At 40.6% G+C, this 27,584-nt stretch overlaps 1 protein-coding gene across 6 annotated transcripts; it reads left to right on the top strand.

Annotated features, from left to right (window-relative positions):
- Nucleotides 1-20: 20 nt before the first annotated feature.
- Nucleotides 21-27,458, top strand: klc1b (kinesin light chain 1b). 6 transcript variants are annotated; one of them, XM_054797902.1, is made up of 17 exons: nucleotides 723-783; nucleotides 3,489-3,613; nucleotides 8,300-8,570; nucleotides 8,653-8,883; nucleotides 11,015-11,096; nucleotides 11,697-11,925; nucleotides 12,012-12,099; nucleotides 12,991-13,092; nucleotides 13,593-13,766; nucleotides 14,561-14,660; nucleotides 15,553-15,605; nucleotides 15,874-15,941; nucleotides 16,390-16,498; nucleotides 16,841-16,993; nucleotides 24,400-24,524; nucleotides 24,637-24,694; nucleotides 26,406-27,458. In XM_054797902.1, the coding sequence occupies exons 3-17, from the start codon at nucleotides 8,322-8,324 to the stop codon at nucleotides 26,478-26,480; spliced, it is 1,896 nt and encodes a 631-aa protein (XP_054653877.1). In that variant the 5' UTR covers nucleotides 723-783; nucleotides 3,489-3,613; nucleotides 8,300-8,321; the 3' UTR covers nucleotides 26,481-27,458. The 6 variants fall into 6 exon arrangements, 4 of the variants coding, with proteins under 4 accessions (XP_054653879.1, XP_054653876.1, XP_054653877.1 ...); XM_054797904.1 differs by lacking the exons at nucleotides 723-783; nucleotides 3,489-3,613 and adding an exon at nucleotides 21-96; XM_054797901.1 differs by lacking the exon at nucleotides 3,489-3,613 and having other exon boundaries at nucleotides 684-783.
- The last annotated feature ends 126 nt before the right edge of the window (nucleotides 27,459-27,584 follow it).

Here is a 27,584-nt window from a genome sequence, read left to right as displayed (position 1 = left end):
TAAGCATCTTGACTTACACGGTTCACATTTTGAGAAGTACGGCAAAATGCAGTGCGCCGCCAGGACCAGGACTTTGCGGTCACCACACCCCAAATGGTGAGTGTGCAGTGAAGGAGCATAATCACCCACAATCATCGTATTCGAATGGTAATTTCCGGTAAGTGCGTGACAACAGTATACAATTTGGGACAGCACTGGAAAATTTAGCGCCCTCCGGAAATTAGTACGCAGTGTACAGTATACAATACATATTGAAGCGTAAGTACGGAAGTGCGCGAATAACAGTATTCATACTGAAAAAATGATTAATTGAAAACAACCCTAAGTTGGCAAGTATATTCATGCAAATTAACAATATTAAATATTAAAATTAGAAAACGTTGCACGCCTGTATACTATACATTAAGTCAATTCACACTTATTTACATTACATGACACTTATGAAACGCAATTAAGGTAAAAAAACAAAAAAGGTTCGCTGGATAACTATGACCACCAGGTGGCAGTATAGCCTCGTATTTTCCGCGATGCAAATAGCGTTTTATTTTTTGTATTCGAGTCTTCTTATACTTTATACTTAAAATATGTTTTAACACGTTACTGATTTATTTGTATATTTAACGCAAAATATAATATAAAAACTACTAAGACGATGAAAGCCACAAACGCAAAACATTACGTCACTAAGATTGGCTTGGCCGCAAAGACTGATGGGAGAACTTTGCGGTTTGAGAGACATTTTGGATTTAAAGGGGCTGGGCTAGCCGAAGGTTCTAGCTGTCGGTAAGGGTTCTCAATTATTCACTTATTCTTATTGTTGTTTTGCGGCATCTGTGTGATGTACTTATGTAATATCCATATTGAAACCCGCATGCTTCAAATACAGCCTTTAATACTTTAAAGCGCCCACCCGGGTTCGCAACAAACAGGGAGTGGTGATGCTAACATGCTAGCCGAGCTCAACAGTCGTTGTCGGCAGAGCGGAACAAATCTTAAAAGCTTTGCTCCTACGTTTGAAAACATTGGCGAACACATTCCCGTATGTAGTAACGTAGCCAATAACGTAAGCTTTCATCAGTAACATTCACGTCAGAGCCGAGTTGACGAAAGCGTTGATCCAATCAAGAACCGCATTTGTGTTATTGTGCATCGTTGGTATAGTGGTGCATACTGATGATACAACAACTGGAACGCAACTGCAGGTAATAATGGTCAAGCAAATAGACAATTTCACGTGTTGAGCAAATCCTGGTTTGTGTTTACTTTTCTTGGACATAGGACTTATTACCATGAAACACGTCGAGTAACATCACGATATATCTCTGATTAATGTCTTTATGATGAACACATATGCTACATCTTGCAGTGCTCATGAGCAAACATATTCAGGCCCATCGTGTATACAGTCAATGATAAAACTGCCTATTTAGGTGATTGTAGTGATGGGTGGCATACCCGCCATGGTTCCCTCCGCCACACCCTCCTTGATGACTGCCTCTGCTTTGTGTCTGCTAGTCCTCTAGATATTGCTGCTTGCCGGAAACAGGTGAATGATGGCACCCAGTGATGTGCAACTACGTATAGCTGACTGGAAATGAAATGCTGACACCAGCCCATTGCGTATCCCCTGGGATTTTCATATTCCAATTTCCTTTTCAAGCCTCACTCAAATTATTTATGCAAAATATCCCTTATTTGTGTAGAAATAATCTACAGCCTCATAATGCCGACGTTAGAATTAGTGATGCTGACGCACCACACCCTTCTACCGTGTCACAAACAAATCCATGTATATTTTTTTCAAGCTTCCAAGTCGCTGCCTTGCAGTTACTGTCTTAGCGTCAGTTACTTTTTTATTGTGACTGTAGGTGTGTCTGTGCTGCACAGGATTCTGGGCCAAGGGTGTCAGGATCGCAGCAATATTTTGTGACCTTTGATCACTAGCTAGTGGGAGTCATCCTACTTGTTTTTAAAAGCACATTCCTCATCGACCTTTAAAGACTTTAATAAACTTCCCTACTCTTGTGATTTTGAAAATGATATCTACAGATGGCGGTAACCATGCGGTTGGAAGGTGTCTGTGTGGGGTTTGCGTGTTCTCCCTGTGTGTGCATGGGTTTTCTGGTGGTCCTCTGGCTTCCTTCCATATCCCCAAAACATGCATGTTAGGTTATATGGAGACTCTAAACCCATGTCCGACTCCATAATCCGACGGTTCGAATGTGGGTGTGAATGGCTGTTTGTCTAAATGTGTCATTGCCTGTCCAGGGTGTACCTCTTTTCTCGCCCAAGTCAGCTGGGATGGGCTTGTTGGTCAGATTCATCATCGTATCGTTTGTTCATAGAATGATTGACAGGCTAACTTGGTGTTGGCTTATTGCTGCCCCCAGTCAGGACTCCAATGATATGTGCTTCCGTTTTGTGGCCAACAGCCACATGCTGTGAAACCTTTCGATTCGTTTTTTGTGAATTTTTTGGGGGGCAAAATGTTGCCTCAGTTTTTGTTCAATATTGCGCGTAACAAACTAGCCGGTTTGATTCGTGAAATCGAGCGGCAAAAAAAAAAAAAAGCACCATACGTGTTGCTGACTCGGCGTGCGCGTATTGCGTAAATAACCCCCCATGGAGGCAAGAGAAGTTGCAAGCACCACCGCTTTGATAAAAAAAGTTGACAAACTGAATTAGTTCTTGCCAGGATGTACGGGAAGTCTGCATCGACAATAAATACCATTCATTGGTCATTTAGATTTATTTTGCGTTTGTAAACTATAATTATTCTCCATCAAGTTTTTTTTTTTTGGTTCATATTTTTTTTAATTGGATCAACATTATTTCCTAACCTTTTTTGTACATTTTGGTTTTCGTCTAACCTCTTGGAACGATTAAGTAATGAAAACTGAGGTACCACAATACAGGATACCCTCATTGTCCTCCATCGCTGTCAATGCAGCTTATGTTTTTCAGTTTCACGCTGTTCTGATGTTTAAAACTGACCGTCCGAAACGGAGATGAGCAGTGCTGAGCCTGTAATATGTTGTGAATGCGTTGGCTTCCCATCTGTCTGGTTGTGTTGCTTCTCATTTATGTTTTTTCCCCGTTTATCCCAGACATTTTGTCCGCTCGGAGGCAAGCGAAGCTCCTTTAGGGGCGTTGAACTGTGTCATCTAGCCTTTTTCCATTGTGTCTCATCTTGCCCATTCTCTTGTGTCTGAGTGCAGAGGAGCAGCATCTCCACAGCTCCCTCCCCCATCCAACCTGCTCCTCTGCGCTCCTCCCGGGGTGGGCGGGGCCATCTTTGGATGTGCGCCCTTAGCTGATGTCGGTTGTTTGCCATGGAGAGGCAGGAAGGTCATAGTCATCCTGCAGGCACCAGCATCGGCTGTCTCTCCCCCATGCCAGCACACCCTCCCTCTCTCACTCCCACGTTGTCGCTTTTTTTTTTTTTTTTTTACCAGTTTGACAGTCAGATATTTCTTTTTCATTTCTAGAAGCATCGCTTTGGATTAGCACAGCCACTGCGTGCGTGCTTGTTCTCTTGCTGGAAGGCAAGTCGTTATTTCCTCAGCTATTCTCCATGATGAACTTTTAAGGCTCTGATCTTCAACTGATACAGGTTAGTGTTTGAGCCGTAACATTACTGCCACAACTCGATGATGCTCAATTAAGTTTCATTAATATAGAAGCTTCTGTTTTCCCAATGTTAATCACGGATTGCGGCTTGAGATTTTTTCTCCCTCCACCCTGTATCGTATATTGGTGTGTATTATATCCACATACAGTGTGTATATATATAGTCGTTGCTAATGGTTTGTAAGTTAATTGCAACATTGCCACATTACTTAATCTGCTGTAGCAAGGAGGTCAAACATCTTTTAATGCACCATGTGTTGTGGGAATGTTGGTACTTGCTCATCTGTCAAGTGCTTAGCTGGAAAAGATCCTAAAGTGAAATATGCCCCTCGACTGTGGATTTTGCTTCACAAAGCACCATAAGCCAGTGGTCCACAACTTTTTTGGACCCGCGGCCCGGCTCGTGTTCCCACAAATCTCCGCGGACCATGGGTGGTGGTGGTGGTGGGTGTCGTATGTATGTATGTATTGTGTAAAACTAAGACAGGAACAACATCAAATTGAAAGCACAAAGTGAATACAGACCCACCATCCACCACTATAAGCTTGGAGTTTGTTTTTCAGAGAGAAGATTATAGCGCCGCTGCTTGACAGGTGTGCTAACAGGCAGTGTTGCCAGCATGAATGAACTTGAAGCTGTGCACAGAACAAATATACGCATTAGCACTCGATAACGTCATCCAACTTTACCTTTATGCATTCCCACAGAGTATCAGCATTTGGGAGCAAATATGAAGTGAAAAAACTCAGATAAAAATACAGTATAGTTGACAATCTGTGCAGAGTGAGAGAAGGCTAGTGCACGTACAATGGTGCATTCGAGGACTGTCAAGCAAAGTGGGACACTCGCAACAAACAAAATAAACGTGAAAACTTCTAACTATATTATTTTTTGAATAAAATAATGGCCCATATTTCTAAAATTGATATGCATTTACCTAAAATTTTATTTAGTTATTTACAAATGTATTTTTGTGTGTGTATCTTTTTTTATCATTGCGCCTGAAAGGTTTCCTCGGCCCAGTTCGGCCCCGCCCACGGACCGGTACTGGGCCCCGGCTCAGTGGTTGGGGACCCCTGCCATGAGCCATTTATGTTTAAGCAGATGTGCCTTCATAGATGGTTTTCTTGCTATAAGTAAATATTTTTCACAGTCACAAATTAAAATGCAGAAAAATTGTGGTAAACCAAAACGTATGAAATCTGAAGCAGTTTTTCCCATAGGAAATAATGCAATAAATCCGTTCCAGACACTCCAAAATATTAGCAAAAAATAAATTTCATAGAGAATGTGTCCCACTTGGCTCGACGGTCCTTGAACGCATCATAGTTATTTACTTCTGTTAACCTACAGCGCAGAGACTGTATTTTCCCTGTTCTTCTTTCACATTGTATTTGTTCCCGAATGCTGATACTGTGGGGGATGCATAAAGGTAAGGCTTGTTGATGTTATTGAGTGCTAATGTGTAGAGCCCGACCGATAAGGGATTTTTGGAGCTGAAAAAAAGATATCCGACATATTGGCCAAAATATCGGAAAAAAAAGCATTGATATCCACACGACCCTGGTGAGGATGGACGGCATAGAAGATGGATGGGCGGATATACAGTATACTGTACATGAACATAAATTCTCATAATCGCCAAAATACGATTCAACGCAAAGAAGCAGAAGACTACCAAATGAAAATAAAGAAGTTGCATCAGTAAGACTATTAACATAAGGAAAAGCCTCTTTGTGATTTACTTTGACGTGTTGCCACACATTTTTAGTGTTCTTTGCTTTGCTGGTGCTTGGAGCCCTGGCGTACTTGCACACTGCACATGTTGCATCTAACGTAACGCCTCCACACTTCATGGTACTCTTCCCTTCTGCCTGTCAAATGAAAATATATACATTTAGTGCATTTTCATCATGAGCCTAGAATTTCATAGTATAGTTGAGCAATGTAAAATATAAAGAAGTGTCTGCATTGGGCTGAAAGTGATAATTCATTGGCTAATGTGAGGTGTTTTTCCAGCTAACACTTGATGTGCTTCTAAAAGGCTTAGCACACAGAAAATGGATAAGTGGATGGATAGTCACAAAAACATGTTACCAGTGTCAATGAGTCATATTTATTAGCCTTTGAAAAAGGTCTACCTGCAGCCACTGAGTATTTGCAAACAGCTGCTGAAAACAAATCTGAAGCAAACATTAACAAGTGGGGAAAAAGTTGACTTTAAACAAAATAAGAAATAAGCAAAACATGATGTTACTAGACTTAATACAAGGGACAATAAAAAAGAATGTAACAGTGTAGCTGCTTTCAAAACATGCAACATATCACCTAATAAAACTAAAATACATTACTTGGAACATTTTTAAAAGGATTTGAATTACATTAAGTTGTGAATGTATGAGCCCCTGGAAATCCTGCATGGAAGTATGAAGTGGGACGCTGTGTATACCTGCATTTCACTTTGAAACGCTGTACGGTCTTAGATAATGGTGGAAGGGAATTAACGGTAATTTATATGACGTTAAAGCGCTGAAATACGTTCTCTAAAACCTGCTTGTTCTCCTTGATGGGCCCCGCCCGTGTGGTCGCACTAAAGGCAGAGGGAGAGAGCTGCTCTGTGTGTGAGGGGGAGGGGCCAGGTACAGGGAGCAATCAGACAGACACACAGGAAGGGAGCGACTGCATAAAAAAAAAAAAGTTATATATTGACTACATTTTCACCGATATTGATTAATCAGTGATATGTCACACTCGGCCCAATATATCAGGTGCCGATATATCAATGTGCATATATTTGTTCGGTGCACAACCTCAAGTTAATTCATGTTAGCAAACTTTCTGTCATCCACACAACAAACTCCAGGCTTGTACTGCTGGTGAGTCTATTCATTTTGTGCATTTAATGTTGCGCCTGTCTTACTCTTCTGCACAGTGCATAATAAGTATAGCATGAGAACACTACATGTCGGCTCCGCCAGAGGTTAGTGGGAACACAAGCCGGTCCGTGGGTCCCAAAAGTTTGGGGATCACTGCCCTCCAGGGTACCATAGTATTGTGTAAATTACCAGTATTGCAATTTTTTTGTTGTTGGGCGTGTGATGCAAGATGGTTGAATAAACAAGTACCGGCAGTGCATTCAACGTACAACAGTTTGTTACATGCGGTGTTATACGCTAACCAATGCAAAATTTTGGTGAAAATTTCTGTTGAAAACAAGGGTGTTTTGAAAAACAAGGTTTTGGCTGTATGCTTTTATCTTTGAAAATATTATTTCACATTTTGTAGGACTAGTAAAAACTATGACAGACTTAATTAATGATGGCGACGTACTGACAGTTCTGCTTATATCTAATGTGTCATGCCAGGTGAACAGGTCTTGACTATGTAATCAAATTTCTATTTCTTTTGTAAGAATCCCATTTTTAGATTTTTGTCTAAAGCAGGACAGGATGATTTGCAACTGTCACTTAATTATGAACTACTTCAAAAATGTACCCAAGAAAGACTGATCGAAGGAAAGAGACCTTTCCAGTCACACAGAAAGCATAATGCATTCTTCAGGAGATTTGAGTAAGAAGGTCCATGAAGGGAGAATGAGGAGGAAAAAAGTTTGAAGCAGCAGCGCTTTTTAAATTTTTACTCAGATTATTTTTTTTCTTTAACTTTTTTAACCTGGCCCTTAGGTGTTGGCCATTTGGCATCCTGTAAAGCTGACAGAGTTCCTCTGTGATTACTTGATGTGACATGCATAACATCAAGGTAAAGCCATAATCAGTAATAACACACCCACTTTGAGTAATACTGGGTTTGCCAGTACTGGATAGTATAATATTGTATTTAAAGGCAGTGAAGTTTGTGCTTTGAAGCGTGCGGCTATTTGTGATGTCATGATGGGGGACAAATTGTTGCCCAGCTCAGTTGCAATTCGCACATTTAAAAAAAAAAATATATATATATATATATATATATATAACCAAGAAAGTCTATTTTTCAGGCTTGTATGTGTACTGATGGCTTTGTTTTTATGAGAATCACAAGAATCAGAACTGGGAGTGGTCCACTCTGTAGCGTATAATTCTCAGCAGTTCTTTTATCCTCCAATTGATCCTCACTGCTAAACTACTGCATACACCCACTGTCCTGATTCCAGCTGTAAGGGCAGGGCTACTTCGTACATGTAGCTTACAAGTGATGTGGTTCAATGAGTCATCGGACTGAGAAAATAGTATGTTCCACTCGCTCACCAAAGGGCTGTCATTTGCTTAGAACACCCTGGAATGGCGTCATCATCTTTGAAAGTCCTCAGCAAGTCCAAAACTTGGCTTTGCACTAAAGGACATCCACACCGCAGATGTTGCACGCACACAATTGCAAGATGGAGCACAACCTGGCTTATATGTGCCATATGCATCCCTCCCAGATACCAACAACCTTGATGGTGTAATGTCTTTAGTGATATAGATTTTTGTATTACTCACATAGTAATGACACATGGCTTTATGCCACTCACTTTGGCTGTCACATGATAACATGCTAAGGTTGCCTCAATATAGGGCAGGGCTTTTCATTGTCAGGCAATAAAGGAGTGAAGTAGATCGCTGTAGCTCCCTTTTGTATTGTTATCTGCAGTGTAATAACTTGTTCCACTTTCTGCAATAATCTCCCCAGGTGTCCCTGAGCTTGAATAAAGATGTCCACTATGGTGTATCCACGGGAAGAGAAGCTCGAGAAGCTCTCTCAAGAGGAAATTATCTCGAACACCAAGTTAGTAATCCAGGGTCTGGAGGCCCTGAAGAATGAGCACAACTCCATCCTCCACAGTCTCCTGGAGACAATCAAGTGCCTGAAGAAGGACGAAGAGGCCAACCTGGTGCACGAGAAGTCTAACCTGTTGCGCAAGTCAGTGGAGATGATTGAGCTTGGGCTTGGTGAAGCACAGGTAACATATTGGATGAATAACTCGCAGCGCAATGTATCACGTGTCTTTTAACCCTTCTGTCTCCATGTCATCTTCATCCTAGGTGATGATGGCCCTGTCCAACCATCTGAATGCGGTGGAGTCCGAGAAGCAGAAGCTGCGTGCGCAGGTGAGGAGGCTTTGCCAGGAAAACCAGTGGCTGCGAGACGAGCTGGCTAACACCCAACAGAAGCTGCAAAAGAGCGAGCAAAATGTCGCGCAGCTTGAGGAAGAGAAGAAACATCTGGAGTTCATGAACCAGCTCAAGAAATACGATGAGGACGCCTCCCCCACTGTAAGTTCCAAAGATTTAGAAACTCCCAGTCTGATTTTTGCGGGTGAAGAGTGTACTTCAAAAGCCAGAAATGTATTTCCCATCCTTTTCCATCCAAGGAAGAATGTGGACATCTTTTCATATTTGCCTATCAGTTTTGTTTATTTCAAACAAAGCCCTCAGTTTATTCTCCTGGAAGGAATATTTAAAATCCTGTACAGTAATCCCTCGTTTATCACGTTTAAATGGTTCCAGACCCTACCGTGATAAATGAATTTCCGTGAAGTAGGACTCCTTATTTATAAATGGAATATTTGAGTAGTTAGGGTGCTTGTGATCTAAGCATGTATGCAGCTGAGGATGATAAATAGTGTTTTTTTTGTAATCCTTTCAGTTAATATTAGTCGACCATTTTCACTGGACACTTCACATTGCTTACCCCTGCACAATGTAATGTAATGTATGTATGTATGTATGTATTTGTACTTTATTTATCCCACAGCAGGGAAATTCACTTGTTACAGCAGCAAGCAAGATACGCAAGTAAAGAATACAGTGTAAAGAATACATATTGACTACAACATGGTTCAGGTGGTGCAGGTGTTGTAGAGCCTGACAGCGGTCGGTATTTTTTTATTTATTTTTTTTTAAATAATGTAATAATAATAATGTGATCCAATGCCAGCGCTGGCTGAGATTCTGCCTTTATTAAGATAACAGGATGCATAATAATAAACATACTCGTTTATCGTGGTTAATTGGTTCCAGACCCTACAGTGACGAGTAGGATTCATTATTTATTAAGGGAATGTTTTTGTAGTTAGAGCTTAGAAAACCGGTGTACGACCTTCTAAAAATGTTTTGTAACATTATTAGAGCCCTCTAGACATGAAATAACACTCCTATAGTCGCCTTTGCACTCACATGACCCAATATAGCAGATATAGTCATAGAAAATCAGATATAATATAGACTCACTTCCGGGACTTCTCGCGGTAGCTATTGTAACATCAGACACCTGGTGACCAGTCTAGAATACTACATATCAACGTGCCTTGGAATGCGTTTCTGAATGGCTTACATTTGTATATTAGTTCATGTAGTCATTTTATGCTTGGAAATTCTTAATTTACGCCAAAAATACGTAAAATGTGCTTAAAAAGAGCAGTGATTTATGAATTGGTATATTTTGAAAAACCATGGCAGCTGTGAAATTCGTAGTGCGATGTGATGAGGGATTACTGTATTGTGATTAGTATCAAAGGGAATATACATTTCATAAGCTTTTCTGTTTCTTGATTCAGACATGTAGGCTATGTTCACATTGCACGTCAATTCCGATTTTTTTTTTTTGCTCATATGTGACCTGTATCTGATTTTTTTTTTTTTTAAGTCAGTGTGAACAGCACAATTCTGATTTTTTTCAAATGCAACTCAGGCCTAATTCGTATGTGGATTTAAATCTGATATGTATGCGATGCTACTGCAGTCTGAACGGTCAGGTCACATATATGCGACCTATACGTCATCGAAAGGCGGGTTTTGCCGTGCTTATCCAGACTTGGATAAAGGTACTCCCCGGTGTAAGCAAAAACTCTTCTTGTCATCCGAAAATCCTTTTTAAAATGTGTCAGTAAAACGGCTCACGGCAATGTCCCAGCACCGACATCTACCCACATGCTCATCAGAACAGATGTTGCAGCAAGTTCTCAACAAACTGCTATAGCCAAAATTCTTGCCCTCTTTCTCCTTCGTCTGCTACGCGGGATCATTTGGTTAAAAAAGTAGTGACTCCCTTTGCACAAAATCCTTAAAATTGCCACAAACGCACCAAAGAGAACACACACTGCAGCAATCTTTACTTTCCTTTGTGTGATGTGCTTTTGCGTGTGCACATCACTTCTCGGACGCTTTCGTTGACATTGACAAGTCATATTTTTTTTGTAATATGAACGACCACATAATCTGATTTTAACCCAAAATCCGAATTGGGCATTATACCCTGCAATGTAAACGTAGCCGTAATCACTTCAATGTGCTTGTCCGTTAAAGGTTGGCTTGTGATTTGATGGATGCCTGGAATTAACTTTTCTCAAAATGCAATCCAAGAATTTGTTGCGTGTAAGAAAATCTGTTTGTTTCTTTATTTCAGCAGGAGGAAAAGGACAGAGAGACACCAAAGGACTCCCTGGATGATCTCTTCCCCAATGATGAGGAGGAGCATGGCCAAGGAAGTAAGACTGCTCACCTCAGCTCTAGAACTTGATTATACAGTGTTATTCAAAAAGAATGAACAGATTTCATGATGCATTGCCACAGTTCTCAAGCATCGTCAATGGAATGAGTCAGTGACCATTAGAAAGAGGAGTTTTCGAAGTTTTGAATGGCAGCCCTCCAGTTGTGCTTGGCCTGCGTGACTTTTTCTTTGTCTTGTGGGGATATGTAAAAGATCTAGTTTATGTTCCACTGCTACCTACTAACCTTGATGAGCTTAAACGTCAAATAACAGCCATCAAGTTAGTTAATCGTGATGTACGTCCGGGAGGAATTCTCTTATGGCATTGATGTTGCCCGTGCTAAAGGTGGTGGTCACACTGAACTCTTGTAAGGCAGGAAATTAAAGTTGATTGTGAGTAGAATACTAGTGACTTGGCTGGAGTTTTCTATTGCTTTTCTTTAATATTGTGTAACGAAATTGGTTCTTTTTGAGTAACCCTGTATGATTAAACAGATAAACAAATGTGTTCATTTTACCATTATACAAACCAGATCATGATAGTGTGTTTAATGAGTTGACCTTTTCCTCGTGCTCATGTTGCATTTTTACCCAATAGTGCAGCACCAACACAACAGTGCAGCGGTGGCTGCAGCCCAGCAGGGAGGCTATGAGATCCCGGCTCGCCTGAGAACCCTGCACAACCTGGTGATCCAGTATGCTTCTCAGGGCAGGTATGAGGTAGCTGTGCCTCTCTGCAAGCAAGCTTTGGAGGACCTGGAGAAAACTTCTGGACATGACCACCCTGATGTGGCAACCATGCTCAACATCTTGGCCTTAGTTTATAGGTCAGAAATGACTCCATATATAGTGCTCCCCACTTGGTTCAATGTTAGCCTTTTGTTGTTCAACTATGTCCATCTTCAACATGCAGGGATCAGAATAAGTACAAAGAAGCCGCCCATCTTCTCAATGATGCTCTGTCCATCCGGGAGAAGACTTTGGGGAAAGACCATCCTGCTGTAAGAATCCCATTGTCATGGCAACGACTGTATACCTCATCTGTTAATGTTAAGCAGATCAGTCTTTGATGTAGTTTCATAATTGCTTGCAGTGTCAACATGGAGGCAGTATGTGTACAGTACAGTCTCCTGATGTATCGAATGCTGTGGGTCTGTCCCAGCTACATAAAGCAAGATGTTGCAACTATAGTGCATCAACCAGCGAAAAACATTTATAGATTTCAATTAATGATCTATTCTGTGAACTATGGATGTCACAAGATCTTGTAACACAAGATCTCATGAGATTAAAAGATTTCTTGTTCAGAAAAAAAGTCTCATGGACACTAGGCCTGGGACGATAATAAGCTAATTACACAATAAATTAAAATGAAATGGATCATCAGGTGGATCATCAGGTGTTCTCGCCTGTTTGGAGGCAGGAGGCGAGGAAAAGAAACATGCATGCACACGGCAATATATTAAGGAATAATATATTGCCGTGTGCATGCATGCATGCACGGCAATATATTAAGGAATAATATATTGCCGTGTGCATGCATGTTTCTTTTCCTCGCCTCCTGCCTCCAAACAGGCGAGAACACCGTTCACTCTATGATTTGGATTCGGCATTTTGGCACATAAGTTCCATTAGAAGAACGGCATGAACGGAGCGAGCCCTTTTGTCAATCATACAGTCTCTTTGTGTCGGTGGGTAGAGGCGGGGCTGCAAGCATACACACAGTGTGCAGAAGAATGTAACGTTGTACAAATTAGTAGGTTGCAAGATATTGTTGTAAAAATGTTGCCACTTAAACTGTATTTGATTTTAAAGTTTATTTTATTTTTTTTATAATAATAATTATTTAAATTATTTACTATATTATGTTACTGTCTGTATATGTTGTACAGGTTGCAGCAACATTGAACAACCTGGCTGTGCTGTATGGAAAGAGGGGGAAATACAAGGAGGCGGAGCCCCTGTGCAAGAGGGCTCTCGAGATCCGAGAGAAGGTAGGCCACATGCCAGGCTTGCACAACAGCACTACAGTCAAGGCCTGACATTAGAGCTAAACTTGTGAACAATTACGTCATTGTAATAAAGTAATTAAGATGTCCAAAATGTCACTTGGAAGCACTGAAATACCAGCATCTCTAAAAAGAACACATTTTATTCAGAAAGGGTTTGTGGTGTCCCCACTGAAGGCCACCCGTTGATGAGAGGGGAAGTAGATTGTTTAATTGAGAGCACAGCTTGAAAATGGATGTTGGGCTTTTAGGCATGCAAGCAGGAAACACAAGAGACAACACTAAAGCTCTAAGCATGCTACAATCAGTATGTCTGCATGGAAGCTTGGTTCCTTTTATATTTATTGATCAGCGAAGCCTTACATACATATCTGAAGAAGGCACTTACTGCCTGATCACATACATCATAAAGAAGACACATGTAAAAAGAGAGCTGGACCTGCGGTGCACGTGTATGATGAAAACATGTATTTGACCTTCAACAGGTCCTGGGGAAAGACCATCCAGATGTGGCCAAACAGCTGAACAACCTGGCCCTGCTGTGTCAGAATCAGGGCAAGTATGAGGAGGTGGAGTACTACTACTGCCGGGCCTTGGAGATCTACGAATGTAGGCTGGGCCCGGATGATCCCAATGTGGCCAAAACCAAGAACAACCTGGTGAGAGCGTACCTCTTGAATGTTGAGCGTGGGAGTGTGGAGCAACTGTTTGAGGGTTTAAGAATATAAATAATTGTTTTCAGCCCTTGAGATTTATGTGATGTTTTCATTGTTGCGTAACATCATTTTTTGAGGGCTATTCGGTTGAGGCAAATTCTAAAGCTATAACTTATGGTTGTTAGTCATGGAACTCCTGACTCTCACATCCTTATGAGTGTCTCTATAATTACTACTGGTTGCACACAAACCAGCAGTTGTCTTGTCATATGACTTGCTTCATGTTGCTCTAAATCTCTCAACCAAACTTGAAATGCAACACTTTTGTTTTTGTTCCCATATTTCATGAGCTGAAACCAAAGATCTAACACTTTTTTTATGTTACCAAAATGCCTATTTGTCTTATTGTTCACAAAGCTGTCTAAATAAGCACTTGGAAGTAATCCATCCACCTCAAAGCTATGACATATCAAGATGCTGATATCAAGGTTATTGTACAGGGGTGCCTTGGGCTGGCCACAATAAGAAGCCTGTCCAATGTTTATTGGTAGAATGCCACTATTTGAAAGAAATAGGCCTTTTTGTGTACATTTAAAAAAGTTTTCAATCTTTCAGATGGAAGCAAAAACATTTAAATTTCTGTTGAGTGTATATAAATGCAAGTGTTGCAATACAATTTGCCTGAGTTGTTGTGTGAAGGATGATATGCCTGAAGGCTCTCAGGGACTGGCAGAGTGCGTCATTAGTCCCATTTGATGTAAACACTAAACTGCACTGATGCACTGTCCTTTCTGCAGGCGTCCTGCTTCCTTAAACAGGGGAAATACAAGGAGGCTGAGATTCTTTATAAAGAGATTCTGACTCGTGCTCATGAGAAAGAATTTGGATCAGTTGATGGTAAGGTCTCATTTATGCTGTAATGATTTTACACAACAAATATGATGAATACCAAGTCAACATGAGCAAAATGTAGCTGGTTTATTTTAAATTGCCTCTCAGACGTGTCTTTTTTTTTTAACCCTCATCCACTATTGTTTCATATTCCACCTACTGTTTATCTCACACCAGCGAGCAGTGATGGACAGATGGTTAAAAAGTGGACGGTGTTCTAAGCCAGCTGCCCACCATCTCCATTCAAAGGACTCAAAGACTCTTTACAAAAAGCTTTTGGGGAAATAAAGAGTTTGCTTGTCTGAACTCTGGCAATTTTATTCTCTTTTAGTTTGAAATGAACTATTTTGTTTCATTTCTCTAGAAGTTAGATTATTTTTGCAAACAAACTGAGGTTGTCAGCTTCTCTTGGCAAAAATGTGACAGGTGTACTTTTCAACAATCAAAGATATCATCAAACTTAAACTGTGGCAGTGAAGGTGAAGGGCAACCACAACATCAGCATCACTCAGCTGCACTTGTTTAAAGTATAACAAAGTAAATGAAAAACATGTATGAAATACTTGTACTTGTCAAGGGTTTCATTTGTTCTGGTCAATACAGTTGTGTGATTAAAACATTTTGCAACTGCTTTTATGTATTGAGACAATTCTGCATCCCCATCATGTACTCTCACGATTCATATTTCAGCACACTGCACTGCGCCCCTCAAAATATACCAACACATTTAACAGAAACAAACAGATTTCATTTCCATTCTAGAAGGGCATTATGCTGTGCTCAGCTACTTCCATGCATCACGAATAGTTCGACACGGACTCGAGATTTGTGTGGTCTATTCCAGTCGTGTTGTGCAGTTTGCCGAATCTCTCCCGTGTGTGTGTGTGTGTGTCTGCAGCTGAAAACAAGCCCATCTGGATGCATGCTGAGGAAAGAGAGGAGATGAGCAAGGTGAGGACCTTTATTTGATTCCTTTTGTGACTTTTACAACCATAGTACATAAAATGAACACATTTTAGAAGAGAGAGATCATCAGTTTAGTTCACATAATGTAAAGTGAAACGTTTTTTTGTCGTGGTGCGGAAGCTTAGACGCGGCATAAAACACCTGTGGGCAAATACTCTAATTGTAATATGCAAACAAAAAAGAAAAGTTGTCAGCTCAGTTGCCATAGCTCCTCCCCTTCATACTGCCTTCCCTATTTTTCTTTTACTTCCAGGGCAAGCACAGGGACAACACGCCGTATGGGGAGTATGGAGGCTGGTATAAAGCCTGCAAAGTCAACAGGTGGAGCACATTTGCTGTTTTAACACCTATTCATTGTGTCATGTACATGTCTTACAAACTGCATTTAACCCATCACAATGGTGTAGTGTGTCGCAACCTTTTTTGAGCCAAGGAAGGAAAATCCACCACCACCAAACAAAAATGCCACAAAGAGTATATGTGTGTATATATATATATATATATATATATATATATATATATACTGAAATAATAATTAAATCATTTTACTGCAGTAGTGAACACAACATGCTCACATTTGTAGTGACTGGCACAGTGGGCAGTTGGAGAAGTTAGTACCTTGCTCAAGGGCACCTCAGACTTGACTGGCTATACTGCTGCCGCCTTAACTCATCACAATGTATTCTACAACTAAATCGGGTCTGACCACAGTGTCTTATGTGGCCTTAGGTTAACTTAACGTGGCTGTGTCTGTCTCCTGTGTGTGCAGCCCCACTGTAAACACCACACTGAGGAACCTGGGGGCCCTGTACCGCCGTCAGGGCAAGCTTGAAGCTGCAGAGACTCTGGAGGAGTGTGCCGTGAGATCCCGCAAACAGGTCAGCTGCACTTCTGCAAATCGACAGTGTGATTACATCACTTCTGGAATGTGTTAGGAGAGTCAATCTCATGATATTTTTCCCCTCTCTCTACATTGCTTTGGACCCAGAGCAACACAGTAAGTGATAGCCGCCAGAGAGCCTCTACCTCCCCACCGAAACATTACTCTCACTTCACATTCATAGAAAATATTTCCTCTTCACTGCTTTAAAAGTCACGTAATGCATAAATCACTTGAAGACTCCCATGCAACTGCACACATTCCGCCGTCATCACATTGCTTATGTTAACATCTGTGCTCTCTGATTATGATTTCTTTCTTTCTCTGTTCTTACCATTAGGGCATTGACCCCATCCACCAGACACGCGTGGTGGAGATTCTGAAGGATGCAGAGAGCGACAAGCGAAGGAGCAGGGAGAGCCTGACCAGCGTCAAGTATGAAAGCGGCTCTGAAACTGGCGAGGAAGTGAGTATGGGCGTGGAGTGGAATGGGGTGAGTACAGATCCACTTTAATTATAAAAGACCGTGGCCCTCATTGGAAGAACAAGACAATTTGAAAATGTTACAGGGCGTCTTGACTGGTACAGAATGGTTTCTAATTGAGTGTTCGCACCATGCTAAACGTCCACCACCAATTGTGACTTACAACTAAAGACATCTTAACTGGGACCGTCAATCTGCACCAGTTCAAGAGCTCCCTGCTGTTTTGTTCTTCTTAGGAGGGTTTTTATTCAACATACCTTTTGTTGAAAGATGGAACTGATTGAGTGTCTTGGCATGGCTACAGATTGTATTTGAGAGCATCTTGATTTGCTTTGTGCTAGATGTTTGTGTTGTTGTTCACAGCTTGTTTTTGTCATTTTAATTTTAAAAATGTCTTGTTTTTGCTGGCATTGCTTCTGCACAAGAGGAGCCGTTAAAAAATGGCACAGGCTCAAGCTGAGGCACTCCGGCAACATTTAATACATATTTGCCCTGGGATTCACATAAAAATGCATCATACAAAAATTAATATAGATGGCTGTTATTGTAATGTTCCAGAATCCATGAACCATAAATATAACTGAGTTTTCCCCATGCATGCAGTACACAGTTCATCCTGCAGTGTAATGCTTCTTGTTAGAGTGTTAGTATTCCTCATTTATACAGTATAGTCAGGCATTCAGTGTAGCAAATTGTGCAGTGAGAGAAACACAGCTAAATAAGTGTCCCAGTTAGAAACCCTGTGGTAAATTTTACATGAGCCAGAAGAAGAGACTGACAGTACAAGTGCCTTCGCCGAGCCTGTGCCTCTCACACACTGTGTGCAGCCTCACCCCTCACTGCTCCAGCCAGTTGAAACATGCATGCATGCAGCCATGCCGGCCTACTGGACTTAAAGCCTTAAACATGCGCATTCATGGTGTGCGTGCTTTTACACGGTTGCCATATTAACCTGATGTCTGCTGCTCTGAGTGAGTGACTTTACATAAAAGGAGGGTGCTAGCACTTGAGTAAATGTGAGTGCTTCTCTACACACATTTGAATGCGAATGTTACACAACACTTCTTTCGAAAACATGCAGTGGCATGCAGAGGGTTGCTGTGCATGGGATCTGTCACGATCACAGCCATACACAACAGAAAACACCCATTCTCACACTTGTTTTTGTTCCTGAGCGCATTACTTTTAGCTTTGGGCTAAAAGATGTTTCTCATCACCCATATCCAGGTTATAATATGAGAAAACTGTTCTTCAGTTGCGTGAGCTGTGTCTAAATTTGTCTTCGCTGACTGGTCCTTCACATACTGTGTAATGGAACTAACAGTATCAGAATAATTATTTTGTTATAATACACCTTTAAACTGTTAAGATCTGGTCTTATAGCAGAAGCGAGGGTAGATGCCAACGAAATTACAGATGTGCTTGTATTGATTATTAATCTGCGTTTGTGTGTCTTCCTAAAATGCATGATTTTATTTGATTTTTGTGCTTTTGACTGGATGCTTCCTGTCTGTCTGCCTGCCTGCCTGCCTGCCTACATGTTGTCTTACCTTTGCCTTTTCTTTGCATTACTAACCTTGTTGATTACAATTGCCATGACAACCAATCAGCCTCTCAAAAATCAAAATTCCTATCTATACTCAGTGGATTGTACTCCCTTCCTTGACTTTCACTCTGTTCATAAAGCTTGGGTGGGTTGACATGTAGTATATTTGAGTGTGCTGAGTTAACTGTTAATGTTTAGCACACAGGGACAGTTGAGGATAACAGGAATAGGATAGAACATTTGTATGCAGTGAGTTAAATCCTACATAGGCTTCTGCACACTTTACAGTTTGTGTCATTTTCCGTTCTGATGCTTGCTGAAGGGTCCATCTCTGCAGTGCATACTCCCTTAAATGGCTGCACAATGCCAAGTTCCAAGTCAGGAGAGGAAAAACAGCTGAGTCACAGTGACCGCAAAGACCCATTTGCTGTATCATTCTCATTCTTAAAAGTGCAGCAAAGAATGGGGGACTGCAAAGTTACAGTGTACAAATGTTATTTCCATGACATGCTGCTAAGCCTCCATGTTTAGCTTCATTAGCATAAAATAACACTACAGCACAAATGCAAGCTTGTAATGAATACAGTGGAACCTCCAACGACAAACACAATGTATTCCACAATGTAGGTTCACCTCTAATTTATTTGTACTTATTTGCCAATCAATGGGTGCGCATTTCTTCAATTAAGGGTGATCTGCGATTGGCCGGACCTTGCACATGAAACCGATCTTATCCACCGATCTTACCTACCGCCGCAAAGGTCTGAAAGTCAGCCATTGTCCCATTTTGCTCTGCCAGGCTTACAGCTAGCAATCAAGCTAACGCTAAAGCTAAAACTGGCCTTAGCAAAGAGCCAGACAGCGGCCCACCTTTAGTAGCACTTATGAGAAAAAATGATAGAGTTCATGGCATTGGACGACCAGCCATTTTCGTTCACTGTGCTTTACTTTTGGTAAGAGGCTCAAATCAGGTCGGCACTTTAACCTTTTGTACAAGTTTTGTTTGTTTTTAAAATGTGAAAAATGAAAGACAAAAGGAACTGATATCATTTACTGGTTTGGAAAGCCCAATTTTCTAAACTTTTCATTCATATTTGCGAGAACTACCTCATGTGCAGTCCAAACAACAAGTTTGTATTGTTTCACGAGTATCGTTCAATGTTTTTCGACAAAATAAGACTGGCTCATTGAAGGTGTATACTGCCATTTATTTAAAAAAAAAAAAAAGGGGGGGGGGGATCGAGAGGTCAGGCTTTTGCGATTGGTGATGGGCCGGGAAATTGTAATTGGTGCACCCCTAATATTAAGTCAGTATCATAAGGAACCAGTATCATGAAACCTTTATTCACTGTACATTTTAATATTCTTAGACATCATACAGGCGTTAAAATGAAATCCACTGCTGGGCTGAAGTCTATCGTGATATGCTGATGTCACTTATGATGGCGGTTCCTGGATTATGTGCGACTTCCTACTTCTTCTGGTTGAACTCCAAATTCTATGAATAAGCGAAGTAGACGTTGGAGGTTCCAGTCTGGATTTGTGCTTATCTCCCCCCTCATAATATTCAGAAAATTGTTCGATCAGTTAACAAAAATTACGGCAGGCCTAGTTGTTGACGCTACGGGCTATTGAGAGTAGATGAGGGATCACCCAACCCAGAACTGGTAACCTTACAACCTGTGTCCTTTTTTTGTGTGTCTGTTTCTCTCTCTCTCTTTCTCTTTTATCAGGCCTAAGCCATCAAGATTATTCCTCCATCCCTCTCTCCTTCCCCCAACCAATAGCTAAAGGATGTGTGTTGTCGTCCTCCCCACCCCCAGCTCCTCTCCAGTGTCCCCCTCCCCAGCAGAGAAAGCATCTCTCCCCTCCCTCGGCTGTCACACACCAGTCCGCTGTCCAGCTGAGACCTGCCGGGACGTTTGGTCTTCTCATCTCCGCTTCTCCTGGTTTCCTGTCTTTTGGCGCCCTCTACCCTTTCCTTTCACTAACCCAATGTTTCACTCACTTGTGTGTGTGTGTGTGTGTGTGTGTGGAATCTCTCCCTTCCTTCCCCTCGTTTTCCTCTTCCCATCAACTTGCTTTGCCATGTTACACATATGCACAGTATATTTATTTTAACAAAATAGAAATGGCGGCATAGTAGAAAACATGGTATTGGACAGTCAACAGAGTTCCTATTAGTGCTTCAATTCTGAAATCAGCATCTGCATCACGCGTTGCCCGCTTTTATTTGACTGAAGCCGATCGATCTTATGTTTTGCTACATTGTATTTTTTTTTTTTTTTTAAATGCAGGTATTTTGTGTTTAATATTGTGAACTAATCTCAAGAGATTGCCTGAATGGTTACGGTACTGTATAGTTTCACATGCTTATATCAAAATATGCCATGTTGGAAGCTGAGAGCTGGCCAGAACAAGAAGCGAGTCTTTTGTTTTGTCGATTTAAAAAAAAAACAAAACAAAACAAAACAAAAAACGTATTTCATTTTGTATGATTTGTTTACATTTTTTTTTTACTTTTTTTTTTTTTTTACATAGATGCCAATACACAGACTTGCCAATATCCGACTCTGACAGCAAACTGTCAGATGACAAAATCCTTTTGTTGCCATGGTAATTCATTCTCTGGCTGCTCTTCTTGTCTTCGGTGTCCTTGCTCTTTGCACTGTTTTCTGTGTGATACATGAACACACAAGGCTGCGAATGAAAGGAAAAGCTGCATGATGTTGTATACGGTGACAGCAGAGACCAACAGGAGCATCACACACGGATGAGAAATGCAAAATATGATCAGAAATCAGTGTCGCAAACACTATTGCCTTTATTATTGTTATTATTTAAGCGGAAGCCGTGATTCACATTAGCGTTGGAATAGACTCGTGCGTCCACATTGTCGACATCAGTTTTAGTGAAACGTGGTTCTGTTCCACCAAAAGTAAAAGTGTTTCTTCATCTATAACATCCACTACTGTTACTTCACATGTTTCACTAACTGTGCATTTTTAACATCTTGGAAGTGTCGTCGTTGGCTGTACTCACTCTAGTAGTGCATTCACTCTCCAGCTTTTCACTGTTCTACTTGCATTGATTCTTCATTCCTTTCAATGAGTGCATCTGTACGTCTACTTCAATTCTCAGCTATACAATTGACCATGTGCATCACATAATTAGAACAATAATGTTGTGTTAGTGGAATGCTTATTTATTGAACTGTCTACTCTTGACTATATATATAGATATATATAAACAGTGTGACTTCATTTCTCCAATGTGGAAGAACATACATGCTTTTAGGTCTAGTAGCACCATCTTAGTAGTAGAACTGCGTCATGTTTACCAGTCTGCATTGTGAAGATGACTGCATCAACACTTGTTGGTATCTCAAATAAAGTTTTTTTTTTTCATTTGTGAAAATGGTCTTTTCCCGTCACATTTTTATATATATAAGTTTGGCTGCACACTTGGAAAAACTCTGTTTGAGGTGTTTTTTTATGTTAATGCAAGTTGCTTATTAAGAGGATAACAAGAAAAAAGAAGGTCATTCACTTTGGTTACAAAAAGTCTTTTTACATACTTCTTATTCCCATTCATTTATTTTTGTATTACCTGAAAAACATTTGCGCTCTCACCTTTTATCTGTATATGACGTACATGCACCATATCCTTCTCCAGGAAAAAGCTGATACTTTGTTATAAAAGTCTGATAACATTCTGGTGAGCTTGGGTATACAGTCGTCCCTCATTTATCATGGTTAATTGATTGCAGGCCCGACCTTGATAAGTGAATTTCAGAATATTTTCAGAGTTAGCGCATAGATTACCACTATTATAGCCCTGTATACATAAAATAACACCCTTGAAGTCACCTTTACACTCCTCTTATTCATTGTTTACACCACATTGCTCAATTGTAATGCGCAGGCTACGGGATCATTGCAGGGACACAAGGGAACGCAACCGAGCTAACTAGATAGCCTCAAATTTATTATTCTAAACTTAAGAATGGGTTTCAAATGGAGTAGGGAAGGACAAAGTAAGAAGCCAAAAACTTACCACTTCCACACGGAATGGGAGGAGAACCTTTTTTGCACTATGTCGGACATGCCATGGCTGACTCCATGCAGTGTTAAGGTAATCTAATCTAATGCCATGTCTCACCAATGTAACATTACTGACGTCTAGTCACCAGAATACTCCATATAACTCGTCTTTAATGTTTTTTTTTTTACTAATAACAGTCCATAGTCAACCATGAACAGCGGTCATTAATTCATTTTTGAAAAAAGGAGATAGTGAGGGAGCAATGTAGGAACTGCAGTGTAGCAAGGGACGACTGCATGTGATCCTCAGTCTTGGCAGGCAAACATTCATTCATTCATTCATTCATTCATTCATTCAGTCAGTCAGTCAGTCAGTCAGTCAGTCAGTCAGCAGAGCATAAACAATATCTTGCATTTGACTTGCTGCTCTCCAGCTGTCAAAAAAAAAAGAGCTGGCTTTTCCTCTCTATGGAAGGGCGGCAGTGACAAACACCATCCAGCTCACGCACACCCCCACCCCGCAGGATGAAGAGTACTGCAAGCACCTCCCTGACATAAGTAATCATCCCACATGTCTTTTATTCCAGTCCGATGTTGGCATCCCTCCATTTGAAAGGGTTGAATTTCAGCTTCACTTTTTTTGTCCACTCACAATGGCTGTGGTTTAAGTCTGCATATTAGTTGAATACCAAATACAAGGGGAAAGTTTAACAATCATGATAAAGCAATATCCGAAGTACAAAAATACAACCAACAATAAAGCCTTTTTGAGGCTGCGCCGTATGGGGATTGGAACACCAATACAAATGAAATCTTCATTATTAAACACTTTTAATGCACAAAATAATCATCAAACTTACTCATTTGTTCACATGATGCACACAGAGTAATGAACAACTTCATGCACTGCCTCCTTTCTGCTCCGTTTTCCTTACCCTACATCATCAGTAGGGTAACACTAACCTGTCTCACGACGGTTAGCGCAAGCGAGGGGAAACATCCATAAAAATAAAGTCGGTATGGTCACAGCAAACCATTTTTATTCACCATTGCAATTGGTGTACCCCATTTTGGGAACATAGGGTGTGTAATAAATGCTGACAAACAGGAACTGGCACACGCCATGATCCAGCGCTCACTGAGTGCACTCAGACGGCCGGCTGACCTGGCGTACGAAGCCGAGAAGAGACGCTTCTTATGTTTGTGGCCTGTCTAAGATCAGGGAAATCGGCAAATTCAGTGATTTTTACTTGCGAAAAGCATTATTGGAATCATACAGAAAATACATGATACAGTTCAATGGACAAATATGAATATTTTTTATTTTTCTTCATGACATCATCTGCCGGCAGAGAGGTGAAAGCTTTATTTATGCACTTTATTTCACTATTGAATCATTCCTCTGAATTGTGTGTATAAAATGCTTAGGAGCAAAAGAAAACACTGCTATCCCTCATGTTGAGTCGCCCCTGGTTTTCCAGCTATTTGTTCAATTTTAAATGCGATACCAATAACTGGAACTTCAGTGCTTCACTTTTAATGCTTGTAATGTACTCACACCTTTCCCTGCTGGTGATGCGGCAGTATGGCACAATGATGCTTGACGACTTGTTCCATAATGTAAAAATAATCTGAGTCTGAACAGAACATTAACTCCCGAAGATGCAGAACAATTTAAGTGCCTCTGACCTGCAGACTTTAAAACAAGTCATAGTAACTCGTCTGTGCCAAAGTGTTTCTCCTGTATCATGTAATGCCTGCATGTGAATCTGTGAGTCTGTTGCCTGATGTGTTGAGCAGGTGTCTTGATTAGTGTGTTTCTGCAGGACGGCAGCGGGGCCCTCCAGCGTAGCGGCTCTCTGGGCAAACTCAGAGATGTCCTGCGTCGTAGCAGCGAACTGCTGGTCAAGAAACTGCAGGGCAACGGACCTCCAGAGCCGCGTAGCACCAAGTAAGAACGTTTTCACAGATGCAGATGCTGGACTTTGATCCAAAAATCTCCAAAAATAACTGCTTAATGAATGTTATCTTAAATGGGAGTGTTTGCATTGTTTGTCCGCCAGCATGAAGCGAGCCGCATCGCTGAACTACCTGAACAAGACAGGCGATGAGGTGTTCCAGGTGAGCGACCGGCTTTGTTATGTTCCATTGTGGGTTTTACGATGTTTTGTAAGACATCGTTTTACAGACAACCCCTTCAGTACGGGCCATTTTAGACGATTTAACTGGTCTTTCTCTGTGGCTTATACTTGTATAAACATGGAACCTACCAAAAGAAAATTTGACTCTCGCTTGTTTTGACCTTTTTTCCGTTCTTTAGTCATCAGCAGTAGAACATGGGTGCGTTTCAGGAAAATATCAGTTCAACAAAAACGGGAGAAAAACAGCTTTTTGTGAAAAGATACATTCCAAGCATGACTTTCCCTTTGATGCAAATCTTTTTTTGCTTCTGTGACAGCTCAAATATCTAAACAACTATAGCAACATAACACACAAAAGGGGGTGTTTTACATCAAAATAACAATTTCTTTACAAATACAGTATAACGCCATGAAGTAGTTGCGATTTTCGGTTTGCATGCAGTTTGCACGTGCACGCGTTCAAATTTCCCTACAATGCATAACCTTCTGCACGCTACACTCCTCCACGCTCTCTCACTTCTTCCTTCCTGCCTTGTGTGATTTGCCGTTAACATGATCCCTGCCAAGCTCTTATCACATGCACTTCTGCCACCTTGTGGCCGTTTTTTGGCTGCTTGAAATCGCTCCGAAGTGGAATGCATTAGTGGAAAAGTTGCATCATCACCTCTTTTTGCCTCTCGGACAACAAAACGTAAAAGACGTATAAATACGTTGTTGGGATCGGGCATTCGGGATTATAAAAACGTATAAATGCGTCTTTGGTATTGAATGAGTTTTAGTATGGACAAAATGATGCATCTAAATTGCCGTCTCTGTGTGTGACAGAGTTCAGGAAACTGCTCATTAAAAGTAGATTTTAGAAGCTTCTTCATGAAATCTGAGTTTGTAGAAATGCCCAAACATGTTCTTACTGTACGCCATACTTATGTTTTACTGTGTCGTCTTTGGTCCATTTTTTCTTTTTTTTTTTTACTTTTGGTCCAGACCTTTGTACCGAGCCACAAATGTGAATGCCGCCTTAAAGGTTAGGCAAGTCAGGACATGGAGGAGTTCTGATGCCAATAAAAAATAAAGATAATAGTGATGAACAACAAACAACTCTCAAATATGATATCCCTTTTTCATAGTAATGTACCATCATTATTTCATTGATATTGAAAACATTTTGGTAACTTTTTTTTTTTTGTCCCAAAAATGGGCATTGAAGAAGATTTGTCTTCTCATATTTGGGGTTGTCTTACATTCAGGCCAATACGGTAATAACTCGAGGTTAATACAAATTTTGATATTGAGTATCTCAGGTACCGATGATTTTTACTTGGATGTTTTTCAAGCTCATTGAATGATTTTGTTATTTTTTAACTTTAATTTATTGATCACGATTCATCAGAATATAACACTGGATCAAGATGCAAGCAAGACGTATTATTTTTAAAATGAAACAATATAAATCAATGTAACAGTATCAAAATAATAGTTATTCCCTTTTTCTCTTCTATTACGTACAATTGTTTTAGCTAAAAGTCCGTAGTGCAAAATAGCTAAACAAAAACAAGCAACTTCTGGCTGCCATTGAAATTGTTTGCCGTTTTGCGGCTAAAGCCCTCTGATACTATCTGGTATTGATAATATCAATATCTGGATCGATCCGCCCACCCCTGGTATTAACAGACTTCCCTTTTCTGTGGCAGACCCGGGGAAGCGATAATTTGAGAGCAAGCCGAGGCCTCAGCTCCAGCACCATGAATCTGTACTCCGGAAACTGAGGTGGACTTCCAAGTGGACCTGCTCACCAACACTCCCAAGTGGAACCTTGTGGACCTGCCAACGTTGGACCCAAAGATGCTCCCTTTAGAAACTCCAAAGACCCATTTTAAGCTGTCAAAGTGTGTTCATACCCGGGGATTGTCTTGTATTTTTGCCCGTTTCCCAACCTTTACAACTCTGCACTTTGAGTGGTGTTCAGAGGCCAAGATATTACTTGATAAACTGGTGTGTAATCTCCTTGTGTCATGTTCCTCACGTCCTGTGCCATTTTTTTGTTAACAGTGCTGATTTTTATTGCCACATGGAAAAATAATTGTAGATTTTACTTCTCAGTAGAATTGTTAAAGATGCTATTGATTGTGTTAATATGTGGTATTTTAATAGCTTATATTTGCCTGTTGAGATACTTGAGGACATACTTTATATGGCATCGGGTTAAAGCTTTGGGATGCAGGGTGAATGGATATTTGACTGTCATCATGTGACTCATGGGCGTTTAAGCTTTGCTGGAAAAAGTAATATTTCGAAGTCGAATCGGCTGCTATTTTGACGTTAGTTTTGAATTTGTGTTCTGCTGCCACCCGTGCCTGAACACGCAACTAATTTAGTTCACGTTTTTAGAAAACTGTACATAAAAGAGATTTCTAAGGTTGAACTTGTACTTATTCAGCCTGTGCTTGCTTGGAAGGATCTCTGGTGCCATGTAGACTGGGACTCTAGTCGTGATTAGCTCTTCAATGTTTACACTGATGAGGATGTGATGCATATTTAGACCTCCACAATGTGATTGTCATACATTTGCACAATTCTCAGATGCATTTTTTTTTTTTAATGAATGAATGTTTTTCCCATCTAATTTACATGCTTTCTTTTCTTATTTTCATTGTTAAAAATCTTTCTGTATGTCCACAAGCCATATAATTTAGTAGGGTCCACACAGGAATAGGACAGTTTCTTTCAGTTGATTGTTGAAGAATGTTCACTGTTGACAGAATTAAAATCCTAATTGTAATAATATACGGTGTGTGTACAAGTATTTTTTTTTAATTGTCAGAGAGGTTGAAAAGAAAAATAGGGACAACTTGTAGTATCCAATATTATAG

This window comes from Dunckerocampus dactyliophorus, chromosome 14 (assembly GCF_027744805.1).
Source record: "Dunckerocampus dactyliophorus isolate RoL2022-P2 chromosome 14, RoL_Ddac_1.1, whole genome shotgun sequence".
NCBI classification, from domain to species: domain Eukaryota; kingdom Metazoa; phylum Chordata; class Actinopteri; order Syngnathiformes; family Syngnathidae; genus Dunckerocampus; species Dunckerocampus dactyliophorus.
The sequence above is the reverse complement of the archived record's forward strand: the minus strand, read 5'-3'. Positions and strand labels throughout refer to the sequence as shown.

What these genes read in the sequence shown, in the direction of transcription:
- klc1b (XM_054797904.1), top strand. Translation starts at nt 8,322, where the DNA reads ATGTCCACTATGGTGTATCCACGGGAAGAGAAGCTCGAGAAGCTCTCT. An exon ending in TTGGGCTTGGTGAAGCACAG is followed by an intron (nt 8,571 to 8,652) that starts GTAACATATTGG and finishes TCTTCATCCTAG; the next exon opens with GTGATGATGGCCCTGTCCAA. An exon ending in AAAGCCTGCAAAGTCAACAG is followed by an intron (nt 15,942 to 16,389) that starts GTGGAGCACATT and finishes CTGTGTGTGCAG; the next exon opens with CCCCACTGTAAACACCACAC.